This window comes from Odontesthes bonariensis, chromosome 4 (assembly GCF_027942865.1).
Source record: "Odontesthes bonariensis isolate fOdoBon6 chromosome 4, fOdoBon6.hap1, whole genome shotgun sequence".
Lineage (NCBI taxonomy): Eukaryota > Metazoa > Chordata > Actinopteri > Atheriniformes > Atherinopsidae > Odontesthes > Odontesthes bonariensis.
Genome location: NC_134509.1, coordinates 8147325 through 8166062, shown reverse-complemented (window position 1 = coordinate 8166062; position 18738 = coordinate 8147325). Strand labels below are relative to the sequence as shown.

At 40.4% G+C, this 18738-nt stretch overlaps 1 protein-coding gene across 2 annotated transcripts in view; it reads left to right on the top strand.

Annotated features, from left to right (window-relative positions):
- The window catches only part of LOC142378359 (multiple PDZ domain protein), a 61350-nt gene that overhangs the window by 19032 nt on the left and 23580 nt on the right, over positions 1 to 18738 (top strand). For both annotated transcript variants that reach the window (XM_075462770.1, XM_075462769.1), the window contains exons 19-21: positions 2134 to 2257; positions 5111 to 5309; positions 18139 to 18444. In XM_075462770.1, coding sequence (XP_075318885.1) covers positions 2134 to 2257; positions 5111 to 5309; positions 18139 to 18444 — 629 coding nt within the window. The remainder of the gene's footprint in view (positions 1 to 2133; positions 2258 to 5110; positions 5310 to 18138; positions 18445 to 18738) is intronic.

Below are 18738 nucleotides of genomic sequence, written 5' to 3'. Positions count from 1 at the left end.
ACTAGCTTGTTGCAGAGGAAGTTTCAGAACCTCGGTGCTGTTTGTGCTCACTGTGAAAGTTCAAAGATCTCCTCATTGCCCTTTTTCCTTATTTAGTGCCCGAGGGGATATGAGAAGTCTACTTTTCTCCATGTTTTACATTTTAGAGTCACTCCAAAGGCCTTCACCTTAGTAATGTTTCTCAAGCAAAGGGGAGGGTCCTCCTTGAGAGGCGTAGAGCCACTGCAGGGGGAGATGACCAGGAGAAAAATATGGAGAGACCTTTTTTTGGATTCTGAATGGGGACATCTCAGAAAAAGGTTTGAGAACAACTGTCCTAGAAAGTGAATAGTTCTGACATGATTTTTTTGTTTCACCAGAATCATTGCTGTAGTGATAGTTTTGGACATCAAGAACTTGCTTAATTTTCTATATATGATATAAATCCCTTTTATTTTGCACACCACCTCCCTGTATTTCACTGTTGGTCTCATGGTAGCTGAACCTACCTTTATGGTGCATTACATCAGCAGTAGTAATATATATTGGTTGGATTTCCATTATCTTTTCTGTAAAAAAAATAATAAATCACAGTACACTATGGATGAATCCTGTTAACTTGCCTATTTTGCACCACCATAAGGTTGACAGTAGTTCAGAGTGATGTACGGTGCCTTGGCAGCTGTCGGGTTGATTCCCATTTAAGCTGAAACATATATTCAAGTCCATAGAGGATAAGTTATGATAAGTCCGATGAGCCAGGGACTTTTCCTCCAGAGCTACCAGCAGGTCAACTTTGTAAAAACTAACACTATCATCCTCAGCTGTACTTGTGTTCGCTTCTAACTGCCACATACCAGAATTCCGACATGTAAGCTAAGATGGTGAAAATTTTAAACTTTGCTCATTAGCGTTCGATAATGTATCAACGTTGATATCTCATCCAATGACATTTCCTAAAAAGTTGGGATGCTGTGTGAAATGTAAATGTATCAGAATGCACTTATTTGCTATTTAAACTCTATATTGACTTCAAAATTCATCAAATGTCAAAACTGAGATTTCTTCTTCTTCATAAAGTACCTGCTTTCCTTGAATAATATTCTTGCGCCACGCTTGAAATCACTTTTCCACGGTGGCAACTTGACCCCTGTGTAGGGGCCATTTTAGCACCCAATCTGTTGGACTTCGAAGTCATGCTGTAGTAATCCCTGCTGAACGGGATTTGACATTGTCTTCCTGAAATCAGTCATCCTAAAGGCAGCACATGTTGCTTTGAAACCTTTCTACATTAGTCAGCATTAATGCCGCCCTCGCCGATGTCTACAAATGTGCCCACTTTCTATCACAGGTGTTGACTTTTGATGTATGCTCTAATAGGAAATTGGATGGTTTCTCTCCTCTTCCGCCCAGATGATGCAGTGTCCATGATTTCCAACAATAATTTGTCATTTCGAGTCAAGGTGGTTTTCTCCTCCACCGCAGTACAGTTTCACCTGTGGATGCCGTGATGGACTGTGTTCAGTGACAATGGTTTTCCACAACTCAATCATGTCAGTTTTTCATGTGCTGCCAGGGGGCCAGAATACCACCACTATTAAGTATTGGTTTTCCCTCGTGCCCCTTACAGAGATATTTCTGAATCCTCTGACTCTTTTAATGTTTTAAATACTCCATAGAACTTGTTTAACTGTTTGCTCAAACCCATATAAGGCTAATGGTAACCCAATAAGGTTACCATTAGACCTTATTGAGAGGTGCTCAACAGTGTTTTTCACAGTTTTTTCTGGCATTGCACAACTTTTAGTCTTTTCTCTCCCTGTGTTCTAGCTTCAGTGATGAGCCATTCGCATAAGATTTAGCTAAAAGTTAGCATATGTTTTGAGAAAAAAAATTAATGTTCTCCATTTAAAAAAAATCTTTTTGTTTTTAGAGTGTGCAAATGATTTGAATACATTCTGTTTTTATTTACATTTGCACATCCACCCTTTTTTGTTATTACCGTATTAGCGTACGAGCCCAGAGCACCGCTCATAACAATTCTGATAATCCACTCACAGTCGCCAGCACGACTCTAAACTTGTGTTTCACTTGTGAATTTCTCGCCCCACCATCAGGCTCTCACTCTTCCGTCCATTGTCGTCTCTTTCTCAGGAAGACCAGCTGCGCCATCGCTTCGGCGCCATGGAAGATGACAACGGCCAGCAAGCCCCACCCCTGCCCCCTCGCACAAGCTTTGAGAGGACAATCACTGTTGTCCGGGGCAACCGTAGCCTTGGTATGTTCTCCATCTTTCTCATGATGATGGTGTCTTGGTGTGTGTACATCGCAGGCATGGCGATAATGACACTAATAGGATGGGGTGATGACGACTGCCCTGAAGAGGAGTGGTGACGTAATGTGTTCCTCTTACCTGAGAGAGGAGATGATACCTGTGTGTGTTTGTTTGTGTGTGTGTGTGTGTGTGCGCACGTTTGTGAACAGTATTTGTGTGGGGAAAACAGTAAGGGGCTGAATGAATGCTTAAAGTAATTTGACAGAATGTCTAGAAGTCCGATTGAAACCCATGGATATACTGTACGGTGCATTAAGTTGTTTGTTGAGCTAAATATCTTTTTATACCCCAGTGATGAGAATAAACTGTTTTAACTGCAAGTCAAATGTTTGGCTGTTGAAACATGGCAGGAAAATGGCAGGGTGCGAGGCAATGCTGCACTTTTATCTAAAGGCACTATGCAAAGCATAAGTAAACAAACTCATTTGTATTCTGGAAACATGCTCGGGTGAGGCGCCACAGTACTTGTGTGTGTGTGTGTGTGTGTGCGTGCGTGTCTGTCAGTGTGAGAGACAGAAAGAAAGTTTGAAATTATGTAAATTTTTTTGTGGTAGAGAAAATCAAGGTCACAGTATCACTGCATTCTTTGGTTCTCATTTGTTTGAAACTGTTTAGGTCCCCTTGCTGAAATTTGAAATGAAGCACGGTCTTCTGAAAATTCACATCTTGAGGGTTAGCAGATTAGGATTGCTTTCTTTTTTTTTTTAAATTTGAAGATTTGTGATGTGATGCAAAAAGTGTCTTGCAAAAGTTTGGGCACCCCTCAGCAAAATGTCACTGTCAAAGGGGTAGGTCAATTTATTCGCTTATTACTCTCTTGAACATTTTTTTTTTTTTTTTTTCAAATCAATAGAAGGAATGGGACCCAAAACAAAAGTTTGTGTACCAACCTTAGAAAGACTTAGAAATGCCTTTTTTTGACAGCTAATGGTCCTTCACGTCTTGTCCTCGTTATTTTTACTCGTTCTTCCTGTGAAAGGTTTCTGGCTCTGTGTCTTTGCCCAGCTGCCATAAAAGTACTGCTCTTTCAAGTATCCACACATGTTCAATTTTGTTAAGGTTGAGGGACTGTGAGGGACATGGCAGATCTTCCAGCTTGTGCCTCACAAGGTAGTCCATTCTGTGTTGAGTTATTTGGAGAACATATCTTCTTTTCATCTTTAGCATTTGAACAGGTTCCAGTATTTCCTTATAATTCATTCGGTCCATTCCTCCCTCTACCATTAAAATGCTCCCTGTGCCACTGACTGTAGCATAAGCTTAAAGCATGATCAGTCCGTCCCTTTTTGTAATCAATCCATTTGTTTAGTTGCAACCTGCAGTTTATACCACTAGATGTCACCACATCCTTCACACTTGATCTTAAAAGTCTGACACTTGAAACAAAATCATCTAGGAGCTCAAATCTCTTTGGATGCCCATATTTTTGCATGACACCATTTGTCATTTTGACACTCAGATTTGATACAAAACAAAAATTGCACATGATTCTTGTGTTAGATGTTAAACAGAATCTTTTATCTTAACTTTATGCCCCTATGACACTAAATTTACCTTCTTACTTAACTACTCACAGTAACAGTCGCAGTCCGTATCCGTAGTGCTTGAATGACAATGTGGTACCATATTTATTTTTGCAACTTCTTCCACTTACTACTAGATTCCATATATAATAGGTTTCTATAATGACTATGATTTTAATGTCCAGTTTTGGCAAAGAAATTCAGTTTATTGTTGGTTTGTTCAAGAGAATCTGGACGTCTCTCAGAGCAGGTTTTAAGAGAAAAAAAATTCAAATGTGGTATTTTCTTTCTTACCGTGCTCATCTCAAAATGACAATAAGAAGCATACATAGTCTTTATTTATTCTCTGGTTTTGCGAATCAGTTGTTGTGAACCTGTTGTACTTAAGCCTTTGGTACTGTTAAGAAAGTTCATTTTAATAGAACAATGGGAACTTTCCATAAGTTATACTTAAGCATTCTTTTTGCAGAGTGTGTAATAGTTAATAGTAGTGTTGTAGAACTTCAGCAACTTTTGACTTTGAAACAATCAGCTTTATTTCTACCTTTGAAATGTCTCTGTTTGTCCTGTAAGCGGCAGGGGTTGTGTCTCAAGTTGATTGTACTCCAGGCACTATGATTGTATTGTAATTTGAATGTAAAAACAAAACAGAAAAAAAAAAACAATAAACTGTTTATTTGATCCAAAAATAAGTACAAAGTCATTTCTTTGACCAGCTTCAAATTATATACAACCATGGTGTTGTGGATGTGAATCGTGACTAGATAGCAAGGCTGTTTGCCACCACCTTAGATCAGACGGCCTAATTTGTTACAGCCTCCCCTTTCGGCAGTGTCTGTACGTGCGTGAGGTGTGCACACGTGTGTGATGCCTGATTTACCTACCTCTGCCTGTTTGCATTAATGAAGTGTCGTAATCCACCTAGTGCGCAAATTGATAATGCCAAAGTCAGGTGTTTGTGCAACGGGCATGTGTTACCCCTCCAGTCACCTGTGTCCTCTGTAGGTGTGAGTATGCGCCACCGTGTCCGTGCACCTTATGTGAGTGTGACTGTGGAAGCCGATGGCGTGCAAATCTCAAGCGTGTGTGTGGCCAGGTCTGTGTGCTAATCTGCCTTGTGTCTGTCTTGATTACGCTGATTATTGCCACTGTCAGGTGTTTATTTGGGCGACTGGCCTGCGATCAAAGTGGTCTTAGCCAACCCTCGATTCATCTGTGCTTTCATGTGCTTGTGTGTGTGTGTGTTTTTATGTGTTTGTGTGCGTGTTGGCAGGGATGTCGGTGAGTGCTATCAAGGACGGCTCAGGCATACTGGTGCGCAGTGTGGTCCAGGGGAGCTCTGTTTGCCAGGATGGCAGGCTGGGGGTGGGGGACGCCATCTTGGCCATCAACAGAGAGCATACCTCCAACCTGACCAGTGCCCAGGCCAGAGCCATGCTCCGCAGACACTCTGTCACAGGGCCAGAAATAAGGTGAGGTCACAGCGTTACAATATGTGGAGAGTTCTGTGCTGAAAACAATTGTTTTTTTCATGATTTGTAAAATGTTTCAGTCTTGGAAAATAAATATTCTCGACATTAGCACTCTACATCAGTCATGTCAAGTGGGAACTATGCTAAAGAATTACTGGTAACACACTCCATAGGCCCAAACTATGACCAGTAGTTCTTCGTGTTTGCAGCTTTAACTCAACTGGATGTAATGCCACTCCATAAATGCACTCGCAGAACTTCCCTTCAGAATGAGGTCTTCTACTTCCCAGGAAGTTGCTATCATTTTACGAAACAGTTCTCTTGGTAACACCGAGGAGTTGATAGAGATAAAAAATTAAAGGTAATTCAGACCCATCCTGTGCCACTATTGTCCCAAATTTCTGATCAGGATAAGTTTAGGAATCAGAAGGTGATCTAGTGTTGAAAAAGTGAAAGATGTACGTTCTAACAGGACTGGCTCAGGCGGTTTGTGTAAACTTTGCAGATACAAATGCACTGATAGAACTTCAGCGTTTGTGCCAGCAGCATTTGGAAGGCAGGAGTCTATAAATCACTTTGCAGAAGAGACTAAACTAGCAAATTAAAATGCAGTTAACCTACCACATTTCGAAAGAAAAGCTGTCACTTATTAAAATCATGGGTCACATTTAATTGCATTTGAAAGTCCAGATGAATCCCACTGGTAGAAGCGCAGCATGTGTGGCAACCCGAGCACTCAGGTCTTAAAATAAAGGTTCAAATGCAAGTAAAATAATAATAATGATAAAATTGATAAAATAAAGTAATTTTCCTTGGTAGGCATACCTACTGCCCAGTTGTTGTTGTTTTTATTTTAATTGTACTGTGTGTTTGAAATTAAATGATTTGGAGAGTGAACAACAGGCCTTGATTGGTTCATGAGCTGCTCTGAGCGTGTGGGCGACTGTTAATGTCAAGCCTTTAATGGTATTTCCATGAAGGTTGTTTCATGGACATTTTGAAGTTGTGCTTCAGTTTTGCTCTCAATTGAGTTCATACGTTTAAGGACAGATGGAAATACCTTACAGTCTTCTTTTTTTTTTTAAACTCATTTTAAAACTCATTTCATTTTCTTAGAGAATTCACTGGCCAGGAGGCAGTGAATTTTATATGCGTTGTAAATCTTTAAAGCGATATTTCAAAATTTCACTGCAATGTTACTTGATAATAATTGGATAGACACCAACGTGTTAGCAGTTAAATTAATATTGAATGCAACACATTCATATTTTCATTACTTTGGTAATTAATAGATAATTCACATAAATACCAAACTGCTATTTGATTTTGAAAGAAGAGGTTAAAACCAAGATTTATTGACACGTATGTTAGAAAAAAAAAATAGATAAAAATCTGTTGAAACGTCTCAGTTACAGTGAAATGGCTTGTTGGGACAAGAACAGAGCCATCACCATTAGTGCCTCTGCCCAATCTCTGACTATGGGAAGACTAATTATCTGCTTTGAAATAAAAGCCTGTGATGTTAACGGCTTTAAGGCCTGGTACAGACGTTTTCACTTGAACCAGCTCTACCCAGGCTGAAGTTAAGCAGAGCCACCACAAATGAAAGTAAAGTGCAGCAGTGTAATCATAATGCAAGAATACTATCAGATCAGATCTCTCAGTGTTGCACAAACTGTGTGTCCACATGATCCTGTCCAGGGCGAACATAATGGCGAAAGAGACATGTATGAGACGTTATTGGCCTACAATGACAGAGAGAAGTGACAACAGAATAAGAGATGTAAACCAAAAAAAAAGAATCAAATCTTCAAAGTCCTCCCAGCTTTCTCATCAGTGCGGATGGTATTGTTCTATCTTATGAGTTTGACTACTCTCTTATTGTTTATAATGAAATCAGTATTAAACTATGAACAAATCAATACATTTGAGTACAGTCAAGGTAGCTGTCTCGCCAAGAAAATACATTGCCATTTTTGGTTTCATGAAACCAGAAATTCATGAAAGTTGTGTGTATTTTATCTTTTTAGAAACACACGCCTACTGTATCTACATGACTTATTTCCTGACAGTTGGGGTGATGAATTTCCTTTTGTGAACTGAAAGGTCACAAAGGAAAATGTCCCAAACATTTTAAGAGAAAGATGAAATAGTGAAAAATTTCCTAAAACAAAATAAAATGCCATTGGTTGGAAATAAAATATTGGTTCTTGTTTAAAAATAGGTTAAACACCAAACAAACATACAATACAAGTAATCGGTGTTAGCATTAAAATTCTGCCATTTTACCTTGCTAACTAGCTAGCTGGCTAGCATCTACACTATCAACATTATGCTCCTAATGGCTGTACCCTGGCATACCCTCTACACAGCCATGATCGTGACCACAAAGGCTGAGAAGTTAACAGTGTTCCACAACTAAAAGTACACCATTGGGGAAATTTAAGTGTGCTGCATATAGCCCAACTCTTTTGGGCTATGAAGCATGTAGCCTTAGTTACAGCAGCTCTTGAAACTGTCCTTTTTCCTTTACGTCGACACAAAATAACCAAATATATATAGAAATACAGTCAAAACATTTTGTCAGTGTAGCAGTAGTTTCATTAATATTGTGTTGTTTTTCTCTGCTTGGATATTCACAAGACAGCCTGTGGTTTGTTTTCCATGAGCATGTTTATGCAAACCTAATGTCAAACAACACAATGATACCGAGTGCCCCACTGGTACCGGGCCAGAGGAGGTACATGCTCTCCTTTTTATACACACTCAAAACCCACAAATAGTCCATAGAATATACACAGGCTGACATCAAACAATGTTGGTGTGGACGGCATGCGGTTTTGTCCTGAGCCTCAGCGCATTACTACATTTAAAGAGTGTAAGGTTGATTTGAAAATGCCTTTCAGCTGCGCTTATCAGTCTCACCGGGCACTGCTCATTGAACCCCTTTCTCCCACAGATAAGATGAGCATTAAAAAGTACTTGGTTAGAGTGAACAAAAATATGGATTTTCTTAAAATTAACCATCTCACCTGTGTAAGAAATCTCCATTCTCTGGTGCTGAGTCACTCCTCGTTACTTAGTGGATATAGTGAGATTACCATTTTGTAGTGATGTCCAAATGTAGCTTTTATATACCTGAGATGGTGTACTCAAAGTACCCCAAATTTGCAATGTGAAAAGTAATGTATAATCACCAGTGGTCACTAACTCAGCAGACATAGACCTTAATGCATTGCACCAAAGGAAAAAAGGCTGAGGATAAAGTAGCAAAACCTGTAAAAAACACTTACTTTCTGTTGACCTTTTGAAGATATGTTTTTTTAAGCAATCTAAAGCATATATTAATGTTGCTTTTGTAGGAGTAGGATGTATCTTGTCTAAGATAATATTTATCATTATGATGTGAGGATAAGCTGAGGAACCAAATGCATCAAATGGGAGGCAGACTTGAATTAAAACTTACCAAATAACTTATAGTGCAGTGAGTCCCAGGCAGGTCTTTACAAATGAGTGAATAATGAATTAATTAATAATTTGAGTATAATTAAAGAACAATGAAGGGAGTTCGACAACAGCTGAACACAATAACATGACAGACTGGAGGCACTGATTAGATGAACAGGTTGGACAGACAGGGAAAATGGAAAGACTTAAAGGGGGGGGGGGGGCGCAACGCAACTGGACCACAAGCATACACACACAGGCTGATGAGACACAGGTGGGAAGAATCGAGACAAACCCAGGGCAGGCCACCAGAGGAGGTGAAACCAGATAAAACGCAGTAAACATAGAACAGAGTTGAGCAAGAACCAAACAAAACATAACATCTGAAACCATATACCGTGACAGATTGATGTGAACAAAGCAGAGGAGCGCAACCGATTCAAGGCATTAAGCATTTGTTTATTTATTTGGGACAATAAAGCTGAAATGCGCTGGGAACACCAGAAGAAACAAAATTCCCACTGGTTTTGACTCGTTGCTTCCAGGGTCGTTTCTACCTTTGCGGGGGCCCTGAGCAAGATGCTGTTTGGGGGCCCCTAGTTTGTCAAACTGGAATGAAGAGATGCCTAACCCTTTAGATGGTACACTAAGATCTATTACACTTGAGCAAAACAGGCTACTGTTAAAATTAAACATGTTAAGGTGAACCACTCAGGCAAGTTAAACTAATTAAAAAAAACCTATAATACAAAGAAAAAACAATCATTAAATAAAACAGATTTTTAGTCCATCCATCCATCATCTACGGCTTCTGCAGGGATCGGGTCGCGGGGGCAGAAGCTTGAGCAGAGAAACCCAGACGTCCCTGTCTCCGGCCACTTCCTCTAGCTCTTCCGGGGGGACCCCGAGGCATTCCCAGGCCAGCCGAGAGACAGTAGCCTCTTTCACACTGAGACCCGCTACCTTAGCGGGTCCAAATTGCCACTTCGTGCCGCTTCGAGCAATGTGAAAGCTTGGCATATTAGGTGACCTGTGTCGCCTGAAGCCGAGTTCAGGGGGCGTTGCCTAGTGGCAGAGCGTCACACGAAACACATGAAATGCTGGGTGTGTACAATGACGTAGGCACAAGCCATGCGTCGGAGGTAGGGTTAAATACACCTGTCTGGATCAAATCTTTCAAACCAACGATGGCGGGACACCTTGAGGACTTGTTTTTGCAATTGTATTTGCAGTTCATGGAGATGTTATTTTACGGGGTGTGGATGGTCACAACGTGGGATGCCGCCGAAGAACATATGCGGAGAATACAAGAGCACTACATGGTGGAGCACGGTGGTGTGGGAAGAGGAGCGGGTGCGAGCTCCATGCTGCCCTGAATGGCAATGGGGTTGGCAGAGTGGCTTCCACCCCAAACCGCGCTCTCCCATCTTTCTCGCCAGCCCTTCCAGCAGAGGTCCATCTTTCACCGTCCCCGACATGTGGCGGTAAATAACGTCCTCTGCTCGGAGGCTGAGGAGCTCGCGGACCTCCTTGTCTCCCCAGTTGGCCATCTTCAAAAATGTCTCGAACTTGAAGTAAAACTGAGTGAAACTTGTCCTCACCTGTCGCTGTTGTTCTGAATCAGCTGTCCATTCTGTCTTTTAAATTCCTCACGTCACGCCACGCCCACGTCCATCCTGCGTCAATTGCTTTCACATCAAACTCGGCTCGGCAAAAAGACTAGGGTCCGACGCAGGTCGAATGGCGAGTCGAGTTGACACGCCAGCCCGGGTCGTCAGTGTGAAAGGAACAGCGGACACGCTAAATTCGCGAATTAAACGCGGGTTCTTCCTCAGTGTGAAAGGGGCTAGTGTCTCTCCAACGTATCCTGGGTCTTCCCCGGAGCCTCCTCCCAGATTTTGAGTGTTTTTCAAAAATAAAGTAATGTACAGCGCCCCTTTAAAGATTGTACCCAATTACAAAGTTGTCACTTTTAAGAAGTTTCTGCATTAATTGTACTATTAATTTACACATTGTACTAGTTAAAGTAATAAAACTAGGAAAGATGATCCACTGCCACAATATTCTAAAATAATCAACATGATGCCTGATATTTATATATCACTTTTAAATTATTAACAGTAGCACACTTCTAATTAGAGGCCAATAAATAAATACCAAAGTTAGTAAATTAATCCTAAGTAATGCTAAAATAATGTCAAATATCAGACAACTTCCACTGAACAATGACAGAGCAGGACAACAACATGCCCTCCCTCCCTGCTAGAATCTGTCATTCCCATGGCAGGACAGACTGCTCATTCACATGTGACATATTCATTTTCTATAAGCAAACTTTCATAAAGCAAAGACTAAAGCAGAGTTTATTACGAACAGATCCTAGCCAGCAACATAACATTTATCCGGGGCTAGCTAGCAGGAAAAATAAACACACAAAACGTTACACCTCCAGCTATCCAGCCCACATCACCCAACATCACCCAACACATGCCTCACCTTTATCCTCAGCCTGTTTTTCTTCCTCCGTTTTTCCACGCGAATGTGCGTTCGTCTTGTTTACTTTCCTCGCTGACTGGAATGATGGATAGATGTCAATCATTCCCGTCATACCTGTTGGTAGCCCGCTACGCCACTCAATGCATAGACATTGTACGTGTTATTATATATTATGTCTATGACTCAATGTGTGACAGTGCTGTCCAACAAATATGACCTAATAACGCCACAGTTCATCTTTGCAGTTTATTTTATTCATATCCTACGTTATTTTTTTTTTAAGAACATAAAGGATTTAATAAATACATGAGATAGCTACAGATAAATACAGGACATTTTAACTCTCCTTAGATGAGGCTGAACATGCAGCTTTGGGGCCCCCTGGTGGCTAGGGGGCCCTAAGCATTCGCCTAGTTCGCCTATAGCAAGAAACGGCCCTGGTTGCCTTAAATGGTGCAGCAGCAGTCATGTCATTCACGAGTCACGAAACGGAGAAAATAAGCCGCGTAGTGTCCTAAAGCGTTCTTTCATTGTGATGACGACATCACCATGTAGTCCTCTTCACAGAACTCTCAGCACAAACTGGGGAGTGAGTTTACCATTTCAGATATTGCCTGGCTCTCCAATTGGCGAGTCCTGCCCCATCTAAAAAATACACAGTCGGAAAAAAAAAACCTCTCATTGAAATACATAATTGTAAAAATGGCGAGGGATATAAAAAAAAAAAAGAGCACGATTCTTGTCCCCCGGCATTAGTACAGTGTTCTGTAACTTTTTATGTTTTACAGTGAAATTGGGTTGTTTAGCCAAACTTATGCACCCAAAATAGGAATTAGAAAATTTCATATTTTGTGGTATATTTCTAAAACATTTTAACAGTATAATTGTCCACATATATGTATATCTATTTTGACACAAACATTTGTGTTTGCTGTATTGATGCACATGATATCATATACAGTTGAAATATAAAACAGAATTTGAATGTGTTGCATTTCATCATTTTTTGATGCAAAAAAAAAATTGTACGGTTGTATTGATTTTCTTCAAACGTGTAACCCAAAACCTCCGATTAACAATGCCAGCACAGTGCTTTTTTTCTTTTTCTAGTCACTCCCGACTGTAGACACCCCAGGGGTTTGATATAGGACATGAGTGGCATATTCAAAACAGATCCCAGTCACTTATTTAGAACAGCTATTTATATTACACTTATGTGCACTACTTGTACTGTCATAGTTTAAATACATCTACGCTTGGAAATCACAAGCGCCATAAGTTTTGAGTGAAAAAACCTTTTGGGAATGCGGAAATCAATCAACTCCTGAAGGATTAATTGAATTCCACTCACATTTTTAGATCTACCCATGCAGATCTGTACAGACAAGAATGAGCATAATGAGTGAACGAGTGTCCATAATAAATAAAGATATGTGCTCTGTGACATGACTTTCACTTTGTCACATACCGATAAGTGATCTTGTGTCCGTTTCGGCCTTGTTTTCGATGCTGACTGAGGCGCTACAGTCATGTTTAGATTATATGATGACATTTTTAAAAGCTGCCTGAAGGGAAAGTGGGTAAATTATTACTTGTATTAACATCAGCAGTTATGGCTCCACATTGAGAAGGCTTGTTTGGCTGACTGGGGATGTGCTCCACCTCCGCCACCTCTCTGCCCTGCAAAACGCCCACTCAACTTTCTCTCAGTGTTTCTCTCTCTTGCTTTTAAAGACACACATATACACACATTAACACACGCATGCACGGCCTGTCAATGGTCTAACCTCCAAAAACACCTTAATCCTGCTATGGGAAATATCTCTGAATAATTCATCACTCATCTCACCTTGAACAGTGTAATAAAAAAAAGATAAAGGAGCGTTTTTTTTCATGGATTTTTTTTTTTGTTTTATCCTTTCTTCCAGCACACGCGCACGTGCACACAAACACTCATTTTGCGCACACAAGTTCCCGCTCTGCCTTCTTCTGACAGCACTTAAGACTATCTAAGAGCAAGTGGAGGCAGATGAGTTGCTTTGGCAGTGAGACACGAAGAAGGATGAGGGCTTCGTCACAATCAAACTGCCTCTTTTGAGACGTGGCAGGCTGTCCACAAGGTTCAGTTGCAGCAGCTTAGAGCAGCTCCATATTCAATCCAGCACCCCGAACATAACAGGGAAATTGACTCTTTGAGCACATTCATACTGAATTTGTGCTGTATGTAACAAAAAGAGAAACAGAGGGTGCGAGGGGGCTTTGATAATGTCCTTGACATATTGTACTAGCATCATTTTATGAACAGACCCAGGCTATCTAAAGTGAGAAATCTTTTTTTTTTATTTTTCTAGTTGGAGGAGGGCACATCCATATTGTGGATTTTTTCTAATTGTCTATATTTCTGTAGAAATATGACCTTAAAAAAACATCCCCGTATTTTCATGCAAATCTTTTACGTCAGTGAAGAGAACACAAATGAATAAGACGCAAATGCGATATTTGGTCCTTTTTTTTTTTCTAAGCAAAATCTTCTTTGCATCTTTGAGTGGCAAAAGTATTGGAGCCTCTGCGGTTACCATTTAATTTTGAAGGTCAAAGTAGAGCGAGGTTTTCTTTTTTACGGAGTGTCTATTTGCACCCCTGGTACAAATAGCCTTGGCCACACAGCTGAGCTATTCACACCCCGTGACGTAACACCAAAATAAAAGCTGCTGGCTTGCACAAAAAAACATGGCGGACATCCGTTTTTTGTCATCAGAAAGTGAAGAATACTGCAAGGTTTCGGCACTAATATCTCTTCCAATTAAAAACTAGATGGAAACGTGTTTTATTTTCATAATCGATGTTCAGTGAACACATTACAACCGTCAGTTTGTTAGTTTTTAGAAATTTCGCGATCATGACGTTCAGCCATATTAACTATAAAGTTACCTGCACACCACAGATATGTTATAGGATCAACTAGCGTAGTGGTAAGCGATTTGGGTAAAGATGCAGGAGTCCAGGGTTCGATTCTTGCCCGATGAAGTGATAGTGCGCATACCAACGTCTCTGCAGAGAAGGTGCGCAATTTGAAAAACAATTCAGTTCTCAAACAGAAGTTTTGATTGCAACAATTAGCTAGTGCACCAGGGTGTAAATAGCACACTTTGCTGTAAATAGCATACATTATTCTGAATGTCTATTAGCACCCCTGGTACAATAGCCTTACACTATTCACACCACTGATCTATAAAGAAGGTTCTTTATAGATCTGTGATTCTTCACACCCCGTGAATTTTACCACCAAAAACACCTTGCTCGTGAGCACAAAGGCCATTTTAATAAATGGAGTTTAACATAACAGATTGGTTGAGGAATTTAAATCTTTCTCATCATGACAAGGCGCAATTCTGAGTAGAAAGCTTCTACATGGTCATGTAAAAAATGTCTTATAATAAGTAGATCATAGCTCTGTTAATGAGAATGCGAGTATCATAAAAGAGGCATTTCCATTGCAGATTTTGCATTAAAATTGAATTATGTGATCAATATGCCAGTGTAATTGCACCGGGGTACAAATAGCATACACTTCTAATTGCACCAGACGGGGTATCAATAGAACACATTGCTGAGTGCACCGGGGTACAAATAGCATTCACTTCTATTTGCACCAGGGTACAATCTTTATACAGTGCTAATTGTACCAGGGGTGCAAATAGCCTTACCCTTATTTTTAACATTCCTTTGTGAGTGAGTGCTGTTCTGAAAATAAATTTTAGACAGACGAGTCCAACCTTAAACTTTTAAGTTTGAAAAGGAAGCGATGTGTTCAGAGAAAACAAAACTCTGCTGTTTAGAAACTTTTTCTCTCTGAAACCGTCCAAAGGAAAACATCAGCACATGACTGGATGATAAGTTATCGTCTTCTAAACATGTTGAATCTGTCATGTGGCTTTGCATCTTGCAAGATGGAAACAATAAATAAAATCTGACTGTATCTGGCTCAGAAAGCCACTAAGCTCTTCACGAAATCCGTAGTTATCTCTCTTTTCTACAACTGAAATGCTCTGTTTGCAGTAGTGTTATACACAGTAAAAACCCCTGTGGACGGCCCAGAGCATGGCATCGCGCTTTGCGTTTTTATCAGTCAGAAAGGGCACATACCAGCCCACTGCTTATTGACCTCTACTGGCTTCCAGCGACAACCCAAATTATTTTCAAATCACTAACGTTTTCCTACAGAGTGGCTTCAGGGTCTGCAACCAGCTATTTATACTTGTACAGATTTATGCTCCTTCTCAAACTATGTGTTCTTCTAAAGTATATAATCTGGCATTACTGTCCCCATTCACAATTTTTTGTTTTTGTTCCACATTGGTGGAACAAGCTACCAAATGCTATCAGATAAGTCGTCCATTTCCACCATCAAGAATCTCTTAAATACTCATCTGTTCTCAGAGTTCCTCCTTTCCTAACACATCTAACACCATAACACACCTAACCCAAACTCACTTTGCACCTCTTTTCCTATCCTACTTATACTCTGTCTTTTTAAAATTCATCTAGCACTTAATACTTCCACCTGGATCCCTCACTGTTAATGTGTTATGAGTTGTTTTTCACTTGTAAGTCCCTTTAGGTAAAAGTGCCTGCTAATTGATTTAATGTAAATGTACATGCAAATATGTGTGATCTCAATATGCTGAATCTCAATATGCTGAATCTCAACAGCAAGTATGCCCTGAAGAAAGATAACATGAGCCGAACATGTGGTGTGACTTCAAAATGTTGAAGAGGAATAAAGTTTATGTTTTGGAGCGGCCTCGTCAAAATGCCAAACAAATAGAAATGTCACGGTAGGACCTGTGGTAGGCAGTTCATGTGAGGAAACCCACCAACATACCAAAGTTGTAGCTGTTATGTTCAGAGCAATGGGCTAAAATCCAAGCTGATAGGCAGAACTTAAGAGAAGTTACTGGGAAGAAAACTTGGAGGCAGTGTGCGCATGTTAGCGTACTGGCCGATGTATAAGGGCAGCTTGAAGGCAGGATTTGTGTGGAAACGTGTTAACGGTCAACTCCGGGCATCACTGATGTCTGGAACTGTAGAGATTGTAAGTCACAACTTCAGACGGATATTAAATTGAGCGATTTCATTGGCTGGCATCTGCTTAAAAAGTGTAACTGTCCTCAACTTTCCACAGCAAGAATCCTGAACAAAGGGAAGCAATGGAGCAACAATTCAATTGAGCATCGCACAGCATCAACCCATTTAAGGCATCAACCCTGAAACATGAATTGGGGAATCCTGCCTAATTGTGTCATTTGATTATCTGGCATTCCAGTGCATCTCCAAAATGCATATTGGCCACAAAGGATATTCATCCCAGATACTGAAAGCAAAGGGTCTTTTACCACTCATTATGAGGCTGGCAGTGTAGTTTACACCCAGGCATTAGGTGCTACACTCCTTTAATTAAAACGGCTTTGAATGACCTAACTATGACACTAGGGCTATAAAGGGTTATGCCTCTGTTAGAGGGCGTAAACTCAGTTGTTAGAAAGGATGCTGCATCATAAGTATCTCGCATCTAATAATAACATCCCCACAACCCTGAATTGGATTAAGTGGGTATAGAAAATTAATGGGTGGAAGGATGGATAATATCCACATCAAAAACCAGAGCAAAATCACGATACAGGAAGGAATCATAATCAGCGATAAGACGCAACCGACACAATCAGGAATCAACAGGATTCCCTGCAGATTCCAGAGCCTGCTGGGTTTAAACACACAGACCAGCACACAAGCTCAAGAGTGCAGACAGGTCGCTGAGCACGGTTTGACCGAAACCAGAATTTCAAAATGTATGTAAACGTGTTACTCCAGCTGAAATTGTACAAAACCAAGTGTCTGAAAAATCAAACTACCACATGCAGATAATGGTGTTGGGCTTTTAATCATCCCTGCATTTATACGACACTCCACGCATGCTTCAAAAGTCCATTTTTCCGTTAACAATAAAATATAAGAGTTTGGAAATTCAACTGAATTCCCAATAAAACTGATCTCATCCACATATTTTCCTGTTTCTTTTGTCACACGGCTCAACCTGTCGTGGTCGCTTTAAGCATTTCCAGACTGATGCTCTATTTTGATTCAATCCTGATTTTATATCTTTATGATTCATCACCGCTAAAGTCATTTGGAGAAGTGCAGTGAATTCAGATATACTTACATCTATGGTGATCTCTCACAGAGAAAGTTAAGCGCCAGAACATTCTTTGGTTAATAACTCTAACTCAGCCGTCAGTACTGTCAACATTTTTTTTCACCCCTGACAACAATCCAAACCAACCAACAGTTTAGATAAGTATCAATGAACAAAAAGGTTTTGAAAGTAAAGTAGCTAGAAGCAAATGTTCCGTGTAGCATGCTGGTGACCTGTTGCATAATACCAACGTTATGAGCGAGGTTAGCTCGAAGGCTCCAAAGTGACAAAAAATACAACATTGAACAATGTCATCTCCACTTGTTTGAACAGCAGGCTCTTAAACTGAACTTCTGAAAGCCTCAGCGTGTTTTTTTTGTCTTTAAGCCTCGGAGCCTGTGTGTAATTGTGTAGCTGGTTCTTTTTTTGTAAATGAAGAAATCCAGTTTAGGTCTTATTTATGCAGAAATTTAAAAGACATTCGACAGTCACAAAACTCTCAACTTTTAGGGCACATATGATACGAACTAACAGGAGAATACCCTTGGTAAAGCCGATCAAATAGTGCCTAATAAACAGATTGTTTACTTTCTTCACCATTATTCTCTCGCTTGATTCAGAATTACAAAAAGAGGACAAAGAAAAGTGATTAACGTTTAAAATGTTTTTTTTTTACCCCACCCCCACTTTCAGCATAACCTATGTACCAGCTCACCGGGTGGATGAGCACAGAACCCGTCTGTGTTTGCCCCCTCTGGCCTCCATCTCAACAGACAGCACTTCCTCCTCGCCCACCTTACCACCTCCTTCTCCTGAGCCTACATCAACTTCGGCCAGGTCCTCCAGTCCGCCAGCCTCATCCACTCTCAGACCGTTTGCTTCAGTGAAATTTAAAGCTCCAACTCCAGATCCACCCACAGTCAGGGCCTCTGCTTCTTTCAATGCTGCATTCAAAAGCCCAGCCATAGCTCCTAAGATCACCCCAGCCTCAGACTTAAGGTACTATAAGAGCCAAAGGTTTCAGCTTGTTATTTATGGTCACCTAATGCCTGCTTGGGCTCGAGAGTGCAATATAAAGCTGTCAAAGAGTTTGTTAGACTTTGAGGCTCCAGCTTTATTACAAATTGATGTTTGCTGTAGAGAATTCACACTGTGGAATAGCTATACCCTCTGAGATTTTTACTGAGTTGAAAGAAGGCTTTTGATTTTTTTTTTTTTTGCTTTGCTGTAACACTTCACTCAGTTACCCAGCAGCTCAATGATCTGAGTTATTATCTGTCCCTTTAATTAATC